Genomic DNA, 21,082 nt, shown 5'->3' with positions numbered 1-21,082 from the left:
ACATTCTATTTGTTATGTTTGCGTGCACATATTAAATGGTTAAATAAATGTCACTACTCTGTGTTTTATTTTCCTAAAGCAGAAGAAATAAAAACAAAAGAAAGTCAAAACTCAAAATCCACTTCACAATTCTGGGTTCCAAACCTTTGAACAAACCCTTAATTGACTTACCTTCTCTTCTTTCTGTTCGTTGAATCTGCTTGTCCATCTAAATTGCTGTGTTATGGTTTCATTACTTATTAGAAGTTAGAAGCTACATACAGTATGCATTAGTTGGGGATCAAAAAGAATCAATGTAAAAAAATAACCAATCTCTGGAAAGTTGTTTATTTATGTAAATGAGTGTATGAATGGACCATGAAGTGTCCAAGGATTGGAAATAAAAACAAAACAAAACAAAACATATAAGTACACTTTTTGCAAAAAGAGTTTCAACTACTGAAATGTACACACAGGCCATCATGATCCAGCAGATGTTCACCCTTTTATAATTAATTATCACACTCTATGACAGTTGGCCTGAATATTATGAATACTAGGTGGTTCCCAAGGTGTTTTCTGGTGTTCCTACACAATGGTGGCTTTGTCTGGTTTGAAATGCTGGATGTGGATTTTCTTTTATATATTTTCTTTTCATGAGAACTTCGTGGTTATGATAAACACCCAAACAGTGACATCAAATTATATTTGAATTCCCAGTAAAAGCCAGAGAAATGGTTAAGGTGTGAATTGTTGTCTAAAAGGCACATTTATGATTAATTTAATAAAATGTATAATATTTTGAATGTTAAGAAAATCAGTAGTTTTATAAGTACTCTAATTCCACAGTATCAGCTCATATCATTAAATAGAAGAGTGCGTCACTGCAGCAGCACAGGTATCAGTGTATCGTAAATTATTCCCACCCATTACCTACCCCAGGTATGTTCTGTCAACATGTACAAACTCATCAGCACAAACAGGTACAGGCAGTGACGGATCCATGTTTGCTCGCTTTAATTAAAAAAAAAAACAAGACAAAGAGGGCTGGAAGATATGCCGTGCTACAGAGCAGTGATATGAAAACACTCCCTAGTACTGAGAAATAGTAATGTATTGTAATGTTACAGTGATGTTACAGTAGAGCACTGGAAACCAATGCACATTGTGTACCTAGCTTCACAAATTAGTGACAATTACCTGTCATGTGTAGAAACTCAAGCAATGTATAGCTGCAATCTCTCAGCATACACAAACACAACATGTGAGGATCAGAGCACTGACATTTGTTTTTGAGATATTGAAGCTTAAATTAAACTGCATCAAGTCAAATAGGCAATCATTGAGATTAATAGGGATCAGAACTGAGGTATATCTGTCTAAACACGAGAATAGTAAGACAGGAAAATAAGCACCATGTCAGATCTGGGAGGTGTTGTATTATTATCTGCTCTGCAGTCAGGTTCTGATATTCTCAGCTGGAGGATTTTTGTGGTTTTTAGTTAAGGTTAAAAAAAAAACCCTTAACAGCACATTTTCCATATAATACTTTACTACTTTAATACTATTGGATGTCAGCGTGTCTGGTGGACATCTCATCGTAGAAGCTGAAACTCAATCCCAGCTAAACTGAACTGCTGGTCATCCCAGGCAGAGGTAGGTAGTAACGAATTACATTTACTTCGTTACATTCACTTGAGTAAATTTTTGGGGTAACTTGTACTGTTAGAGTATATTTAAAGATGTGTACTTTTACTCTTACTCAAGTACATTTTTAGTGAAAAAACTTTACTTTTGCGTCGCTACATTTGGTGGCGTTCCTCCGTTACTGTCAAATGGTAATAAATATGAGCTTTTTAAAATAATTAGTTTATATGGCTTGTTCGCAAGTCTCGCGAGACGTTAGAGAGGCTGCTACAGATCTCCTGCTTACGTTTAATGCGTTTAGAGGAAGATGATGAAGCTGAAGTAGAGGAAGACGTGTGCAAGTTAATGGAGGCAGATGACCCATGACCTCAAGTTCAGTCTGTTTTTACTCCAAGATGTCAGAAAGAATAGTTTCATAATGCGATGCATGCTGTGTTCACCAAAACCACCTGACATCACAGTGTACAAGAACTCCAGCTCCAACCTGAAAAAACATGGAGCAGTAAGGGTCAAATTTAGGCCTATTTGAACCCTATTAATGGTCATTTGGTAACTATGGGCACATTGAACTTATTTTAAAAGCACATTTCTCACACTGTCCGAATGTTTTTCCTCATATGCCCTTTCGTGCCAGCAATGACCAATATCTTGTGAATCCTACAAACAACACAGGTTCATGAACAAACGTTCATTCTAAACATCTGGACAATTTCACACCCATTTTCCACAAAACTACATCAGTTTTCCAGAACACTGTGACGTCATGCATTTCTACACAAATACGGACATCTCAACAAAGTGTAGAACACACATTCACAATAAACACAGGATTGTATTTGATTTTATTCCTACCTAAAGAATGCATGTAATTATAAAAGGTAATATATGCATATATTATTATTTCATCAGAGGATTCACCAAACAAGCTTAAGGTTTATGCAGAACTGATCAAGTCAAGAAAACGAGGATCAGTCCACAGGAAAATTCTCTAAAACTGATTGTTCAAGAAAGAACATATGACAAAATAAACATTCACATACTGAAGGGCAAACACACACAAACAAGTTCATACACAAACATATTAACACACACACACACACACACACACACCTTCTCTTTTGTTCTCTGTTAGCTTGTTTAAATACAGATGCTGACAGGTTTGTGTTGTGAATGTGAAAATAAAGACAGAGTTAACTGTTAGAAAAACACCTGGATGTGTGTGAGATTTTATTGCAAATGACAGGTCATGTAATGTTAATGTGACCATCACTGGACTGAGATGTGACCATCACTGGACTGAGATGTGGCCATCACTGGACTGAGATGTGACCATCACTGGACTGAGATGTGACCATCACTGGACTGAGATGTGACCATCACTGGACTGAGATGTGGCCATCACTGGACTGAGATGTGACCATCACTGGACTGAGATGTGACCATCACTGGACTGAGATGTGGCCATCACTGGACTGAGATGTGGCCATCACTGGACTGAGATGTGGCCATCACTGGACTGAGATGTGGCCATCACTGGACTGAGATGTGGCCATCACTGGACTGAGATGTGGCCATCACTGCACTGAGATGTGGCCATCACTGCACTGAGATGTGGCCATCACTGGACTGAGATGTGGCCATCACTGCACTGAGATGTGGCCATCACTGCACTGAGATGTGGCCATCACTGGACTGAGATGTGGCCATCACTGCACTGAGATGTGGCCATCACTGCACTGAGATGTGACCATCACTGGACTGAGATGTGGCCATCACTGGACTGAGATAGGCTTCTTCACTTCAACCTGTGTTTTATAAAAGCAGAACAAAGAGACTTTTAAGGAGATGTGTGTGAAAGCGTCCCAAGTAGTTTGAAATTCTGGGTTTTTCACTCAGTCAGATCAATCAGATCAGCAGTAACTAGTAACTAGCTACTTGAGTAGTTTTTTCATCCAATACTTTTTAACTCTTATTCAAGTAACTATTAAGATTGTTACTTTTACTTTTACTTGAGTAAATATTTCTATAAGTACTTGTACTTTTACTTGAGTACAGATTTTAGATACTCTACCCACCTCTGATCCCAGGTGATTCATCCCCAGGTCAGGGTCTTGTGATATTCCTGAACAACTCTCTGATCTCCCCTTCAGCCACTGCTCACAACCTTTGGGTAACCATGGTCAATCAACTCTCCTTTTCTTCCCATGTAGCTAATGTCACACGCTCATGTTGATTTCTTCTGTACAACATCAGATGGCTTCAGCCATTTCTATCCACACAGGCCACTCAGGTGCTAGTTCAGTCTCTGGTCATTTCGAGACTCGACTACTGCAATTCTCTACTGGCAGGTCTACCTCTGAGGTTTTCAACCTGACACCACCCCACTGCTGCTCCTCCACTGGTTTCCAAAATCCACAACACTGACACTTGCCTACAAAGCCAGGAATGGACCAGCTCCATGTGTCCTCAAAGCTCTTATTACTCCACACACTGCACCTCGCTCCCCCAGATCCACTAGCACTGCTCGACTGGACCCACAGGGTATCTCTCAGGGTAAGAGGTAGGTATAAGTCTAGACTCTTCTCTGTTCTGGCACCAAGGTGGTGGAATGAACTGCCCCTAGATGACCGTACAGCCGGGTCACTGACTGTCTTCAAGCTACCTCTTCCTGAAACACCTGAATTGTCTCTTATTTTTCCCTGATTCTTCTATGTATTGTTGTACGTACATTTAAAAAAAACAATCAGTGTTGAGTCTGTGTCCTACTAAACCAGTGTTAATGTATTCACTGATAGAGACTTCAATGCCAGAAATGTAAATGTAAATATCCATTAGGTGAATATTATCATGGTTGCTAATACTCAGTGTTGAGCAGGAGAGCTCCAGACACACACACACACACACACACACACACACAAGAACAAAAAACATCTTTATTCACCTGATATTTATCACATCAGTCAAATGATTTGCTGATACTGGATGATGGAGGTAATAATATTACGTTTAATTATATCACATCACTGTCAGTGTCATCACAATTCATGCTACCATCACCTGTAACTGAATAAATGTTCATAAACAGTATTTAGTTAACTAACATACAAGCTAAGCTGAACATTCTGTTCACAAATAACTATCACTGCTAATGTTACTTAAAATTGAGCTAATATGACAAGACCTCAGGTGGGTTGGAGCTAACCTGACTGCTAACATTAGCCATTACAATGGGCTTGTCACTCTTCGATCCATACCAGAAACATGATTTGTACTGTGTGGAAACTCAGATTTTGTTCTGTGCATGTGTGAAACTGCTGCTACTTCCTGTCACAAGTCTAGAGACATGAATTCTTCTGTGTTTTATATAGAGTTTCAAGAATTTCTTTTACGGAGAAATTCATGACAATTCTGCAAATCCTCTGAAGGTGAGAGCCGGCTTTTCTGCAGATGAACAGCACAGAAATTTTTTGTGCAGCACAGAAATAAAGGTTGTGTTGGAACCTAGAAGTTATGTTATTTCATTTCTTAGTTCCTAAGTGTTTAGGCGAACCCAGGAATAATGCTCGGAAACACTAGCTAGCTAACACTAGCTACGGTTACACTAGCTACACTAGCTAGCTAACATGACCAGATCAGCTGGCTCACGTTAATGCAACCTTTAATAAGATATAGGTCATTAAATGAGAGAAACGTACATTAACCATGCATTTTGAAGTGGAAATGTGAATAATAACTGATCCAGGTTACTCCACCTCATGGGAGTTTCTAGAATTTTCCATCTAAAGAAAAAAAAAATCCCACCACAAAGCGTTTGACCAATCACATTAGAGGGGAGCGCATTACCTCAGCAGTGATACGAAACACACACCACCACTCTGTTTACACACAACACCAATTTGTTTACACACAACACCACTCTGTTTACACACAACATTAATCTGTTTACACACAACACTAATCTGTTTACACACAACACCACTCTGTTTACACACAACATTAAACACAAACTTCATCAAAATGAAAATACACCCAAGCGGAGTTTAATAAAAAAAACCCAACACAAATATTGATCCCTTTAATTCTGGTTCCATTTGCACTCATTTCAACTTAAAACAAACTTATTTGTCTTAGAGTTAATTTAACCACAAGATTGTTTATTAAGAAAAGTTTTAATAGCACTCACAACCTCTTTATGTTAATATAAAGCACTATCAAAACATTTTGTGTATTATACTTTTTTTAATAAGGTCAGTTAATATTCAAAGCAGCATGCTGGTCTTTAAATAACACTGAGCTCGGTTACACACTTCTGGACTGCAGTAGTGGGCTTCTCTGTGTCAGATATTTTACTCTTGACCAACACTAGATCCTTTATTTCAGCCTCTTAAATCCATTTCAGTCCCATATAGGGTTTGCATGCTACAGTTCTGTCCCCTATACGCTGAATATGGAGCGATTCTGAGCACAGATGCCTCTTTCTTCAGCAGCTAATCCATCTCACCATCAACTCCTTCCACTGGCCAAAAGTCCTTCCATCTCCATCAACTGATCTGGATTCTGAATTTGCTCTCGGATTGTTTACACAGAGCTAATCATCATCATCATCATCATCATCATCGTCTTCAGAGGAAGAGCGCACCACGCCACCACTGTCGTCATGGTAACAGTGAGCCAGTGTCCGCAGCTGCTCGAAGCTCTCTGCCATTTCAGCTTGGTCGCCGTGAGAAAGGAAACTTGGAGAAACTCGACGTAAATCAACGGCGCTGCAGGACTTTTGAAGCTCGGCTAAGAACTGAGACATGGATGAACTGGAATGCAGACTTGTCAGCACAGGAAGAGACAAAACCGCCTGGGGAGCCGCTGTAGAAGAGGAAAATAAACTTCAGTCAACACCACTATTCAGCTTAATTACTACTAAAGAAAATTAGCATAATTGTTGACAACTGGTGCTTAGCAAACAAAACCACCTCACTCAGAGTGTAAATATGAAAGTAAGTGTAAGAAAAGTCCTAATGTTGTAGAGTATGTTACAAATACGTCAACAAAATACTTTGCACTTAGAAATAATGACGTAACACACACAGAGATTAAAGATGTTTCAGTGCCACAAAACACAACAATGCAGCACTCTACAGAGCAGTGACGTGTACAGCAGTGTTATTAACACATACCAGTAGTAGATGGTTCGTTCCGTATTAAACCCTGACATTCCAGTTTTGGACTAAAGATCTCAGGAAAGGGCGGGGTCAGTTTACTAGGGGAGTAGAGCAACTGTGCTGCTCTGTGGGAAAAAAAAAAAAAATCACACACACGTCATATTTACAGCCATAATGCATTATCTACGGTGTGTGTGTGTGTTACGTACAGTGGTGTAGAAGGGTAATGTGTTCTGAGGTATGTGTTCAGTACTTCCTCTCCTGACTGAGCACAGTGTAGAATGGAGGGAGGTTCTGTTCCAGGAACCAGAGAACTGCAAGATAAAAGGGCATTATAACCACCACAAGAACTCCACCACATCTACATTCAATAATATTAATATTATTATTATTAGTAGAAACCCTTGTTGTTTTCCATGACTGGCTCTCGAGCCCAGTTCAGCAGTGTGTGACCGTGTGGGATGATGGAGTAAAAGGTCCAGTGATTGGACTGGACTGGAGATTAGACTTGACCGGAGATTGGACTGTGTGGTGTGTCAGACAGCAGCACTGCTTATTATTGTTCATGTCGCCATCTAGTGGCCATTCCTAAAATTTCTCAAATATTCTATTCCTAATGCAGACTAATAGTGCATCTGTACTGCATTTCATTTCTGTAAATTTTACACAGTCTTTTATATAACATCACTGTACAGAGTATAACTTTATTACAGTGCACTCAGGACAGTACTGCACTTCAGTAAATAAGTGTAAGATCTATAGACCTAAAGATGTCTGACTGCTGGGAAAAGTCAGAGTCTGCTATTGGTTTTGGCTCAGTCTAAAACACACTGGGATTATACATGAACTAATCTTTTACTTTTAATAATAACTGTATGTTTTATTTAAAAGCAGCAACATTATCAAGTTTATGCATTAGAATTTTAAACATAAGACACTGTAGAAAGCACTGGATCCTGCTTATTCATGACCACATGCAAGTCTCAGTTGGAGCATTTAAACACACACACACACACACACACACACACACACAGTTCCACAGTAACAAGGATCACAGCAACATGACAACAAACCTCACCTAACCTTCAGAGACATTTATTGACCTTTGCAGTAGGTAAAAATGGCACTGAATTATTTTACTGGCAGACAATAATGTAGTTTATGATGTACACAGATATTCAGACTGACCAGCCCTGCAAGTGTAACGTCCACTACCAACCTGATCATGACCCATGTGGAGGAAGTTTCTGACACTGTTTAATTTACTGCAGATTCACCACAGACAAGCCCCATGTGGTCCAGACTGTAGGAGCAGATGATCCCAACATGCCCCGCCTACAGACCACACCCACAGGCCATACCTACAGATAAGACCAATGTGGTCCAGACTGTAGGAGCAGATGATCCCAACATGCCCCGCCTACAGACCACACCCACAGGCCATACCTACAGGCCACACTCACAGGCCACACCTACAGACAACACCAATGAGGTCCAGACTTTAGGAGCAGATGATCCCAACATGCCCCGCCCACAGACCACACCCACAGGCCACATCCACAGGCCATACCTACAGACAAGAACAATGAGGTCCAGACTGTAGGATGCAGATGATCCCAACACTTCCTTGTAGAAACTAGTTCTAATCATCCAGACTGATGAGCTTTTCCAGCTGCTCTCGTATAGACACGCTTAGTTTCACCCAGATGATGATGCACATCTGGATACGGTACTCGAGGTAAAGGATCAGGTTTTGACTGAAAATGTTGTTGTTAGAGGCTAGTAGTTATTTAGAGGCTACATTTATTTTAAGTTTTTGCAAATGCCTTAACCATTTAGTTCGAGACAGACTTATAAAGTATGACCATGCACTACCTCATGTCATTAAAGAAGCAGAATGACCTTCTCACACTAAAAGTCTGTCTGATTACTGCAATGAATTGTGGATAAGCTGTGCTGTTGAACCCTATAGTGACAATTTCACCGACTCAGTGATGCAGAACACCTCGTACCTCACTCGGCTCCGCCCCTCCAGCCCCCGAAGTATCACCGATTGGGCAAAGCATCGCCCGTCGGCCTGCTCGGGGCATCCTGATAGAGGTTTCCATGGTAACATGTCACTGCAGGCGTTCAGTGCGTCAGGAAGACAGCTGCCTTGCATCATGGGAAATGGAACAGATCCATATGCACACACAACCTGAGAACAAACAGAGAGATTATCTGATGCTCAGGTACGTAATACACAGGTGATGTTTTACTAACTCACCTTCCTGCCCGAGACAGTGAGTGCGTCTGCCAGCTGCCACATGGGGGCGCTGTTCTGCCTCAGCCTGTAGGGGACAGTCACTGTGTCTAGAGCCAGAGCTAAAACAGCGCTGCTGTGATACCACAGAGATGGCTAGAGACAATCAGGACAGTGAGACAGAGAGGGACAGACAGGGCATTATTAATATTAGGTACAGACAGACACATGGACTGATTTATAAACAGACAGACAGACAGACACATGGATTGATTTATAAACAGACAGACAGACAGACCGACCGAATGACAGACAGACAGACAGACAGACAGACAGACAGAGAGAATTACCAAAGACAAACTTCACTGAACTTACATCATAACTGAGGAGAGGAAAAGTGGTGGGTGGAGCTGGACATCTCCCCATCCCTCCCCTCAGGGTCAAAGGGCAGAACATAGAACTGTGATTGGCCATGTGCACCATTCCCAGAGCCCAGTTCATCATGTGATACACATCCTTAATCGGACTCTGTCCAGGAAAGAATAACAGACAGATAGATACACTGTCAGCTGTCAGGGAGAGAGAGAGGGAGAGAGAGAGGGAGGGAGAGAGGGGGGGGGGAGGGAGAGAGGAAGGGAGAGAAAAGGAAGGGGGCAAGAGAGAGAGAAAGTGGGGGTGAAAGAGAGAAGGTGGGGGGAGAGAGACATATGTGGTTGTTGAGAGAGAGAGAGAGAGAGAGAGAGAGAGGGAGAGAGAAAGAGAGAGGGGGGGGTGAGAGACCGAGAAAGTGGGGGCGAGAGAGAGAGAGAGAGAGAGAAGGGGGGGTCTCGAGAGAGAAAGTGGTGGCAAGAGAGAAAGAGAAGGGCAGGGGACAGAGGGAGGGAGTGTGAGAGATGTTCAGTTATTCAGACAGATCATCAACAAGACCAAATGACTTACTGAGTCAGGGTGACTGACAGGAGCCATGCCCCATGTCAGGATGCCACGCCCACTGTAGGAGTCCTGCAGCAGCTCTGTAACCTTTGATCCTAAACCTGAGAAACCATCTGCCATATCACACACCACCTGGAACCCCTGATAGAGACACAGTTGTCATGGCAACAGGGAATCGGGGATTTCTGTCATGTTTACCTTATCTCCACCCAAATGTGTGTGTGTGTGTGTGTTGACTGAAAGACTGTACCTGCAGGTAGTCACACTCCTCTATGAAAAAATGGAGTTTATCCTCCAGCTCCTCCAATACAGAGCCCTGTAATAGCGCCTCCCCCTGACCAAACGCCTCCAACCGTGCAGCCTCACTGTGTCTCACACACACACATACATATATACATATATATATATATATATACATACACACTATATTGCCAAAAGTATTCGCTCACTTGCCTTGACTCGCATATGAACTTAAGTGACATCCCGTCCTAATCCATAGGGTTCAATATGACGTCGGTCCACCCTTTGCAGCTATAACAACTTCAACTCTTCTGGGAAGGCTGTCCACAAGGTTTAGGAATGTGTTTATGGGAATTTTTGACCATTCTTCCAGAAGCGCATTTGTGAGGTCACACACTGATGTTGGACGAGAAGGCCTGGCTCTCAGTCTCCGCTCTAATTCATCCCAAAGGTGTTCTATCGGGTTGAGGTCAGGACTCTGTCCAGGCCAGTCAAGTTCATCCACACCAGACTCTGTCATCCATGTCTTTATGGACCTTGCTTTGGTCACTGGTGCACAGTCATGTTGGAAGAGGAAGGGGCCAGCTCCAAACTGTTCCCACAAAGTTGGGAGCATGGAATTGTCCAAAATGTCTTGGTATGCTGAAGCATTCAGAGTTCTTTTCACTGGAACTAAGGGGCCAAGCCCAGCTCCTGAAAAACAACCCCACACCATAATCCCCCCTCCACCAAACTTTACACTTGGCACAATGCAGTCAGACAAGTACCGTTCTCCTGGCAACTGCCAAACCCAGACTCGTCCATCAGATTGCCAGATGGAGAAGCGCGATTCGTCACTCCAGAGAACGCGTCTCCACTGCTCTAGAGTCCAGTGGCGGCGTGCTTTACACCACTGCATCCGACGCTTTGCATTGCACTTGGTGATGTATGGCTTGGATGCAGCTGCTCGGCCATGGAAACCCATTCTATGAAGCTCTCTACACACTTTTCTTGAGCTAATCTGAAGGCCACATGAAGTTTGGAGGTCTGTAGCGATTGACTCTGCAGAAAGTTGGCGACCTCTTCGCACTATGAGCCTCAGCATCCGCTGACCCCGCTCCGTCAGTTTACGTGGCCTACCACTTCGTGGCTGAGTTGCTGTCGTTCCCAAACACTTCCACGTTCTTATAATACAGCTGACAGTTGACTGTGGAATATTTAGGAGCGAGGAAATTTCACGACTGGATTTGTTGCACAGGTGGCATCCTATCACAGTTCCACGCTGGAATTCACTGAGCTCCTGAGAGCGACCCATTCTTTCACAAATGTTTGTAAAAACAGTCTGCATGCCTAGGTGCTTGATTTTATACACCTGTGGCCATGGAAGTGATTGGAACACCTGATTCTGATTATTTGGATGGGTGAACAAATACTTTTGGCAATATAGCGTATATATATATACACAGTCTGAGTCTGTGTGTGTGTGTGTGTGTGTTCTGCTCTGCTCACCCATCATGATTGAACTGATTAATGATGGATATGGTACGAGGATGGAGGTGGAGCCTCAGGAAGTCTGACCACACCTTTACACTGTTCTCCAGCCTATAGGGTCGCTGCATTTGCTCCAACCTGCTGTTCACTGTTTCCATGGCAACCGTCATTCCTGTTTCAGTCAGTGAGAGACAACTTTTAACAGTGTGTGTGTGTGTTACAGTGTTAATCACATACACATTGTCAGAATTCAAAACATTCAAAACATGGAATTCAAAACATGGTCTATATCCACTTGTCTACCTGAATTTGTGTATTGAACTGTCTGTCTTCATTTGTAAGTTCATTTACAGACAGATGTCTGTTTGTATCTATTTCTGTCTGTTTGTCTATTAGTCTACCTGCATGTCTATTTGTCTGATGTTTGTTTATCTGTCAGCATGTCCACCCTCTCTCTTGGTGAGTCCACCCTCTCTCAGCATGTCCACCCTCTCTCTCAGCATGTCCACCCTCTCTCTCAGCATGTCCACCCTCTCTCTCGGCGAGTCCACCCTCTCTCTCGGCGAGTCCACCCTCTCTCTCGGCGAGTCCACCCTCTCTCTCGGCGAGTCCACCCTCTCTCTCGGCGAGTCCACCCTCTCTCTCGGCGAGTCCACCCTCTCTCTCGGCGAGTCCACCCTCTCTCTCGGCATGTCCACCCTCTCTCAGCATGTCCACCCTCTCTCTCGGCGAATCCACCCTCTCTCTCGGCATGTCCACCCTCTCTCAGCATGTCCACCCTCTCTCTCGGCGAGTCCACCCTCTCTCTCGGCATGTCCACCCTCTCTCTCGGCATGTCCACCCTCTCTCTCGGCATGTCCACCCTCTCTCTCAGTGAATCCACCCTCTCTCTCGGCATGTCCACCCTCTCTCAGCATGTCCACCCTCTCTCAGCATGTCCACCCTCTCTCAGCATGTCCACCCTCTATCTCGGCGAGTCCACCCTCTCTCTCGGCATGTCCACCCTCTCTCGGCATGTCCACCCTCTCTCTCGGCGAGTCCACCCTCTCTCTCGGCATTTTCACCCTCTCTCAGCATGTCCACCCTCTCTCTCAGCGAGTCCACCCTCTCTCGGCATGTCCACCCTCTCTCAGCGAGTCCACCCTCTCTCTCGGCATGTTCACCCTCTCTCTCGGTGAGTCCACCCTGTCTCGGCATGTCCACCCTCTCTCTCGGCGAATCCACCCTCTCTCTCGGTGAGTCCACCCTCTCTCAGCATGTCCACCCTCTTTCAGCATGTCCACCCTCTATCTCGGCGAGTCCACCATCTCGATCGGCATGTCCACCCTCTCTCTCGGCGAATCCACCCTCTCTCTCGGCGAGTCCACCCTCTCTCGGCATGTCCACCCTCTCTCTCGGCGAGTCCACCCTCTCTCTCGGCGAGTCCACCCTCTCTCTCGGTGAGTCCACCCTCTCTCAGCATGTCCACCCTCTATCTCGGTGAGTCCACCCTCTCTCTCGGCGAGTCCACCCTCTCTCTCGGCATGTCCACCCTCTCTCTCGGCGAGTCCACCCTCTCTCTCGGCGAGTCCACCCTCTCTCTCGGCGAGTCCACCCTCTCTCAGCATGTCCACCCTCTCTCTCAGTGAATCCACCCTCTCTCTCGGCATGTCCACCCTCTCTCAGCATGTCCACCCTCTCTCTCGGCGAATCCACCCTCTCTCTCGGCATATCCACCCTCTCTCTCGGCATGTCCACCCTCTCTCAGCATGTCCCCCCTCTCTCAGCGAGTCCACCCTCTCTCTCGGCATGTCCACCCTCTCTCAGCGAGTCCACCCTCTCTCTCGGCATGTCCACCCTCTCTCTCGGCGAATCCACCCTCTCTCTCGGCGAGTCCACCCTCTCTCTCGGCATGTCCACCCTCTCTCTCGGCATGTCCACCCTCTCTCAGCGAGTCCACCCTCTCTCTCGGTGAGTCCACCCTCTCTCTCGGCGAGTCCACCCTCTCTCTCGGCATGTCCACCCTCTCTCTCGGCATGTCCACCCTCTCTCAGCATGTCCACCCTCTCTCTCGGCATGTCCACCCTCTCTCTCGGCATGTCTACCCTCTCTCTCGGCGAATCCACCCTCTCCCTCGGCATGTTCACCCTCTCTCAGCATGTCCACCCTCTCTCTCGGCGAATCCACCCTCTCTCTCGGCATGTCCACCCTCTCTCTCGGCATGTCCACCCTCTCTCTCGGCATGTCCACCCTCTCTCTCGGCATGTTCACCCTCTCTCAGCATGTCCACCCTCTCTCTCGGCATGTCCACCCTCTCTCTCGGCGAGTCCACCCTCTCTCTCGGCGAGTCCACCCTCTCTCTCGGCATGTCCACCCTCTCTCTCGGCATGTCCACCCTCTCTCTCGGCATGTCCACCCTCTCTCTCGGCATGTCCACTCTCTCTCAGTGAATCCACCCTCTCTCTCGGCATGTCCACCCTCTCTCTCAGCATGTCCACCCTCTCTCTCGGCGAGTCCACCCTCTCTCTCGGCATGTCCACCCTCTCTCAGCATGTCCACTCTCTCTCAGTGAATCCACCCTCTCTCTCGGCATGTCCACCCTCTCTCAGCATGTCCACCCTCTCTCTCGGCATGTCCACCCTCTCTCTCGGCGAGTCCACCCTCTCTCTCGGCGAGTCCACCCTCTCTCTCGGCGAGTCCACCCTCTCTCTCGGCATGTCCACCCTCTCTCTCGGCATGTCCACCCTCTCTCTCGGCATGTCCACCCTCTCTCTCGGCATGTCCACCCTCTCTCTCGGCATGTCCACCCTCTCTCTCGGCATGTCCACCCTCTCTCTCGGCATGTCCACCCTCTCTCTCGGCATGTCCACCCTCTCTCGGCGAGTCCACCCTCTCTCTCGGCGAGTCCACCCTCTCTCTCGGCGAGTCCACCCTCTCTCTCGGCATGTCCACCCTCCTCTCAGTGAGTCCATCCCTCTCCCAGTGTGTCCGTCCGTCCCTCAGCGTGTCCATCCATCCGTCTACAAGGATCTAATTTGAGCCGTCCATCTATGTGTCAGTTCATCTGTCTGTCCACATGCCTGTCTGCCAGTTAGTCAGAGTGCATGTCTGTCTGTCTGTCTGTCCATCTGTTTGTTCCCTGCATGTCTGTTTATCTTTCAGTCCATAGGTGTGGATCACTGGGCATCTGTCCATCTGCGTCATTCAGTCATTCATCTAGGTCTACACTACGTGTACAACAGTAATGTCACCAAGCTTCTACTGACATCTACACCCACAAACACACACACATACGGACCCACACATCCAGACACACGCAGGTACACAAAACTCACCTGGGGAGGAGTGTTTGGCAAGAGTAGGTGGATTGTTAAAGTCTGGCTCTGCTAGCAACTCGCCTGCCTGTAACACAAACACACACACAAAATATATATATATAAGACAAATAATTTCAGACTACATCTATAGATCAATATATCTATCTGTCTGACCAACTGTAACTGTCTTCCTCTCTGTCTGGAGAATCTCTTGGGGTTTCTGATATATTAACAGCAAATGTATAGCATATCAGTAGTGTGTGTGTGTGTGTGTGTGTGTGAGAGAGAGAGAGAGACACTCACATCCAGCCTGTCAAGGTCCTGCAGGAATGAGTTTCTAGCTGCAGGAGCTTCTGCATGAGTGACAATATCACCCTGCCTGTAACACACACACACACACACACTCTCAGGGTCACTGGAGTAATCATTTCACACACTGTAGTGAGTATAACACAGGCAGTGAGATACAGACAGACCATGTGAAGGTGTTACTCTCTTGCTCTGTAGTGTACAGACAGCCTTCCTGTTTCAGAGTCTGTAGACTTCCTGCACAGGAACACAACACATAAGAATTACACATAACAATTAGTTATACCCAACTTAACATAATTTGTTAACACAACTTCCAACACACACACACAAACAGACACACACAGACACACACTCTCTCTACACTGTCACACTGTTGTCAGTGAGGTGAGACAGGTGTAGTTTATACTGCGTAATTTCAGCTACGATACACAAAAAATAACAATAACTCTGTCAGAGTCTGAAGATTTATAGACCTGACTGTAAAATAACTGCTGGATATGAAAGTGTTATTTCTTTTATATAAGACAGACTGAAAGAGAGACAGAGCAGAAAACAGACAAGTAGACAAACAGGCATGTGTGTGTAAGTGTATACCTTTCAGGTCCAGGGCAATGAGGCGGGGTGTGTAGGTGACCTGTCCACCCAGTGTGAGACCTTCTCTGAACAGCACATCACTCTGCAGCTCATCCGGCAGGACGTCAGTGTCATAACACAGAGACGCATCCTGAGAGAGAGAGACGGGATGAGACAGTGAGACACAAGGAGAGAGAGATGCAGTGTGATGCAGACAGAGGCAGTGTGACTCAGAGTGATGCAGAGAGAGACAAAGAGAGGCAGTGAAACGCAGAGAGAGGCAGTGTGATGCTGTGTGGCAGTGAGGGGCAGTGTGACGCAGTGAGCGGCAGTGAGGGGCAGTGAGCGGCAGTGAGGGGCAGTGTGACGCAGTGAGGGGCAGTGTGACGCAGTGAGGGGCAGTGTGACGCAGTGAGGGGCAGTGTGACGCAGTGAGGGGCAGTGTGACAGAGAGAGGCAGTGTGACGCAGTGAGGGGCAGTGTGACACAGAGAGAGGGGCAGTGTGACGCAGTGAGGGGCAGTGTGACACAGAGAGAGGGGCAGTGTGACACAGTGAAGGGCAGTGTGACACAGAGAGAGGGGCAGTGTGACGCAGTGAGGGGCAGTGTGACACAGTGAGGGGCAGTGTGACGCAGTGAGGGGCAGTGTGACAGAGAGAGGCAGTGTGACACAGTGAGGGACAGTGTGACACAGAGAGAGGGGCAGTGTGACGCAGTGAGGGGCAGTGTGACGCAGTGAGGGGCAGTGTGACGCAGTGAGGGGCAGTGTGACGCAGTGAGGGGCAGTGTGACATAGAGAGGGGCAGTGTGACAGAGAGAGGCAGTGTGACAGAGAGAGGCAGTGTGACACAGTGAGGGACAGTGTGACACAGAGAGAGGGGCAGTGTGACGCAGTGAGGGGCAGTGTGACACAGAGAGAGGGGCAGTGTGACGCAGAGAGGGGCAGTGTGACGCAGAGAGGGGCAGTGTGACGCAGAGAGGGGCAGTGTGACGCAGTGAGGGGCAGTGTGACGCAGTGAGGGGCAGTGTGACGCAGTGAGGGGCAGTGTGACGCAGTGAGGGGCAGTGTGACGCAGTGAGGGGCAGTGTGACGCAGAGAGAGGGGCAGTGTGACGCAGAGAGAGGGGCAGTGTGACGCAGCGAGGGGCAGTGTGACGCAGCGAGGGGCAGTGTGACGCAGCGAGGGGCAGTGTGACGCAGCGAGGGGCAGTGTGACGCAGCGAGGGGCAGTGTGACGCAGCGAGGGGCAGTGTGACGCAGCGAGGGGCAGTGTGACGCAGCGAGGGGCAGTGTGACGCAGAGAGGGGCAGTGTGACGCAGAGAGGGGCAGTGTGACGCAGAGAGGGGCAGTGTGACGCAGTGAGGGGCAGTGTGACGCAGAGAGGGGCAGTGCGACACAGTGAGGGGCAGTGCGACGCAGTGAGGGGCAGTGCGACGCAGAGAGAGAGGCAGTGTGACGGAGAGAGGCAGTGTGACAGAGAGAGGGGCAGTGTGACAGAGAGAGGCAGTGTGACACAGTGAGGGGCAGTGTGACACAGTGAGGGGCAGTGTGACGCAGTGAGGGGCAGTGTGACAGAGAGAGGCAGTGTGACAGAGAGAGGGGCAGTGTGACACAGTGAGGGGCAGTGTGACAGAGAGAGGCAGTGTGACAGAGAGAGGCAGTGTGACAGAGAGAGGCAGTGTGACAGAGAGAGGCAGTGTGACACAGTGAAGGGCAGTGTGACACAGTGAAGGGCAGTGTGACAGTGAGCGGCAGTGTGACTCAGTGAGGGGCAGTGTGACACAGAGAGAGGGGCAGTGTGACACAGAGAGAGGGGCAGTGTGACACAGTGAAGGGCAGTGTGACACAGTGAAGGGCAGTGTGACACAGTGAAGGGCAGTGTGACAGAGAGGCAGTGTGACAGAGAGAGGCAGTGTGACAGTGAGGGGCAGTGTGACGCAGTGAAGGGCAGTGTGACGCAGTGAGGGGCAGTGTGACGCAGTGAGGGGCAGTGTGACGCAGTGAGGGGCAGTGTGACGCAGTGAGGGGCAGTGAGGGGCAGTGAGGGACAGTGAGACACAGAGAGAGGGGCAGTGTGACGCAGTGAGGGGCAGTGTGACACAGAGAGAGGGGCAGTGTGACGCAGTGAGGGGCAGTGTGACACAGAGAGAGGGGCAGTGTGACGCAGTGAGGGGCAGTGTGACACAGAGAGAGGGGCAGTGTGACACAGTGAAGGGCAGTGTGACACAGTGAAGGGCAGTGTGACACAGTGAAGGGCAGTGTGACACAGTGAAGGGCAGTGTGACACAGTGAAGGGCAGTGTGACAGAGAGAGGCAGTGTGACAGAGAGAGGCAGTGTGACAGAGAGAGGCAGTGTGACAGTGAGGGGCAGTGTGACACAGTGAAGGGCAGTGTGACAGTGAGCGGCAGTGTGACACAGTGAAGGGCAGTGTGACACAGTGAGCGGCAGTGCGACAGTGAGGGGCAGTGTGACGCAGTGAGGGGCAGTGCGGCAGTGAGGGGCAGTGCGGCAGTGAGGGGCAGTGCGACGCAGTGAGGGGCAGTGCGACGCAGTGAGGGGCAGTGTGACGCAGTGAGGGGCAGTGTGACGCAGTGAGGGGCAGTGTGACGCAGTGAGGGGCAGTGTGACGCAGTGAGGGGCAGTGTGACGCAGTGAGGGGCAGTGTGACGCAGTGAGGGGCAGTGTGACAGAGAGAGGCAGTGTGATGCAGCGAGGGGCAGTGTGACGCAGTGAGGGGCAGTGTGACGCAGTGAGGGGCAGTGTGACGCAGTGAGGGGCAGTGTGACACAGTGAGGGGCAGTGTGACACAGAGAGGGGCAGTGTGACGCAGTGAGGGGCAGTGTGACGCAGTGAGGGGCAGTGTGACACAGAGAGAGGGGCAGTGTGACACAGTGAAGGGCAGTGTGACACAGTGAAGGGCAGTGTGACACAGAGAGAGGGGCAGTGTGACGCAGTGAGGGGCAGTGTGACACAGAGAGAGGGGCAGTGTGACGCAGTGAGGGGCAGTGTGACGCAGTGAGGGGCAGTGTGACACAGAGAGAGGGGCAGTGTGACGCAGTGAGGGGCAGTGTGACACAGTGAAGGGCAGTGTGACACAGTGAAGGGCAGTGTGACACAGTGAAGGGCAGTGTGACACAGTGAAGGGCAGTGTGACAGAGAGAGGCAGTGTGACAGTGAGGGGCAGTGTGACAGTGAAGGGCAGTGTGACAGTGAGCGGCAGTGTGACGCAGTGAGGGGCAGTGTGACGCAGTGAGGGGCAGTGAGGGGCAGTGTGACACAGTGAGGGACAGTGTGACACAGAGAGAGGGGCAGTGTGACGCAGTGAGGGGCAGTGTGACACAGAGAGAGGGGCAGTGTGACGCAGTGAGGGGCAGTGTGACACAGAGAGAGGGGCAGTGTGACACAGTGAAGGGCAGTGTGACAGAGAGAAGCAGTGTGACAGAGAGAGGCAGTGTGACAGTGAGGGGCAGTGTGACGCAGTGAGATGCAGTGAGGGGCAGTGCGACGCAGTGAGGGGCAGTGCGACGCAGTGAGGGGCAGTGCGGCAGTGAGGGGCAGTGCGGCAGTGAGGGGCAGTGCGACGCAGTGAGGGGCAGTGCGACGCAGTGAGGGGCAGTGCGACGCAGTGAGGGGCAGTGCGACGCAGTGAGGGGCAGTGCGACGCAGTGAGGGGCAGTGTGACAGAGAGAGGCAGTGTGACAGAGAGAGAGGCAGTGTGACAGAGAGAGGCAGTGTGACACAGAGAGAGAGGCAGTGTGACAGAGAGAGGCAGTGTGACAGAGAGAGAGGCAGTGTGACGCACAGAGGGGCAGTGTGACGCAGTGAGGGGCAGTGTGACACAGTGAGGGGCAGTGTGACGCACAGAGGGGCAGTGTGACGCAGAGAGGGGCAGTGTGACGCAGAGAGGGGCAGTGTGACGCACAGAGGGGCAGTGTGACGCACAGAGGGGCAGTGTGACGCACAGAGGGGCAGTGTGACGCACAGAGGGGCAGTGTGACGCACAGAGGGGCAGTGTGACGCACAGAGGGGCAGTGTGACGCACAGAGAGGCAGTGTGACGCACAGAGAGGCAGTGTGACACAGAGAGAGAGGCAGTGTGACAGAGAGAGAGGCAGTGTGACGCACAGAGGGGCAGTGTGACGCAGTGAGGGGCAGTGTGACGCAAAGAGGGGCAGTGTGACGCAAAGAGGGGCAGTGTGACGCACAGAGAGGCAGTGTGACGCACAGAGAGGCAGTGTGACGCACAGAGAGGCAGTGTGACGCACAGAGAGGCAGTGTGACAGAGAGAGGCAGTGTGACACAGAGAGAGAGGCAGTGTGACAGAGAGAGGCAGTGTGACACAGAGAGAGAGGCAGTGTGACACAGAGAGAGAGGCAGTGTGACACAGAGAGAGAGGCAGTGTGACGCACAGAGAGGCAGTGTGACGCACAGAGAGGCAGTGTGACGCACAGAGAGGCAGTGTGACGCACAGAGAGGCAGTGTGACGCACAGAGAGGCAGTGTGACGCACAGAGAGGCAGTGTGACGCACAGAGAGGCAGTGTGACGCAGTGACTCTGCATCACGTCATTATAAACATGTTTAGAAAAATAGATGACCATTATTAATTTAGAAGAATACCTGCAGCTGATAAAATAATGGAATAGAGAGAGATAGAGAGAGAGAGAGAGAGAGAGAGACAGAGGAGTGTGTACCTGCAGGTTCCACCAGTGAGTCCCCACAAAGTTGGAGTAATGTCCGATCTGTAGAGTCAGCACTTCTCTACACACACCGGTCATCCTGCACTCACACACTCACACTAACTATATAACTAACTCACACACACTCACACTAACTATATAACTAACTCACACACACTCACACTAACTATATAACTAACTCACACACACTCACACTAACGCTGCACTGTACCCGTAAACACACACTCCACAGTCTAATCAGGAAACACGAACTCCACATGATGCAGCATGCTGAGGGGAAAACACACACACTCACTCACTACCGGGTTTGACGTGCTTACGTCACTGTACGTATGACGCATACTAGTCAGTATTAGCTGTTGAGCTCCAAATCCCGCCTCCTGCGGGCGGCTCCACAAACATCCCGCCTATTGCACCGTTCGGACGTCGTTTACGTTTCCATAGCAACCCTGAAAACCCGGAAAACCTGAGGCTTAATGTTAAAAACAAAACTGCGCATAGGATATTTATCAGCTTTAATAATGAGTGTTTTTAT

At 48.6% G+C, this 21,082-nt stretch overlaps 1 protein-coding gene across 2 annotated transcripts; it reads right to left on the bottom strand.

The window, feature by feature from the left end:
* Window positions 1-4,539: 4,539 nt before the first annotated feature.
* On the bottom strand, window positions 4,540-20,865 carry msto1 (misato mitochondrial distribution and morphology regulator 1). Of its 2 annotated transcripts, none has more exons than XM_058408490.1 (14): window positions 20,542-20,865; window positions 15,870-15,999; window positions 15,440-15,509; window positions 15,267-15,342; window positions 14,982-15,048; window positions 11,686-11,839; window positions 10,208-10,328; window positions 9,964-10,098; window positions 9,400-9,552; window positions 9,049-9,180; window positions 8,795-8,979; window positions 6,992-7,096; window positions 6,798-6,907; window positions 4,540-6,486 (listed from the first exon to the last, which is right to left on the bottom strand). In XM_058408490.1, exons 1-14 carry the CDS (start codon window positions 20,623-20,625, stop codon window positions 6,215-6,217), a joined length of 1,794 nt encoding a protein of 597 aa, XP_058264473.1. In that variant the 5' UTR covers window positions 20,626-20,865; the 3' UTR covers window positions 4,540-6,214. The 2 variants fall into 2 exon arrangements, with proteins under 2 accessions (XP_058264473.1, XP_058264474.1); XM_058408491.1 differs by having other exon boundaries at window positions 10,208-10,322; window positions 20,542-20,864.
* Between the last annotated feature and the right edge of the window lie 217 nt (window positions 20,866-21,082).

This window comes from Hemibagrus wyckioides, linkage group LG14, assembly GCF_019097595.1.
Source record: "Hemibagrus wyckioides isolate EC202008001 linkage group LG14, SWU_Hwy_1.0, whole genome shotgun sequence".
Taxonomy (NCBI): domain Eukaryota; kingdom Metazoa; phylum Chordata; class Actinopteri; order Siluriformes; family Bagridae; genus Hemibagrus; species Hemibagrus wyckioides.
Note: the sequence above shows the minus strand (reverse complement) of the source record. Positions and strands in the feature narration are given on the sequence as shown.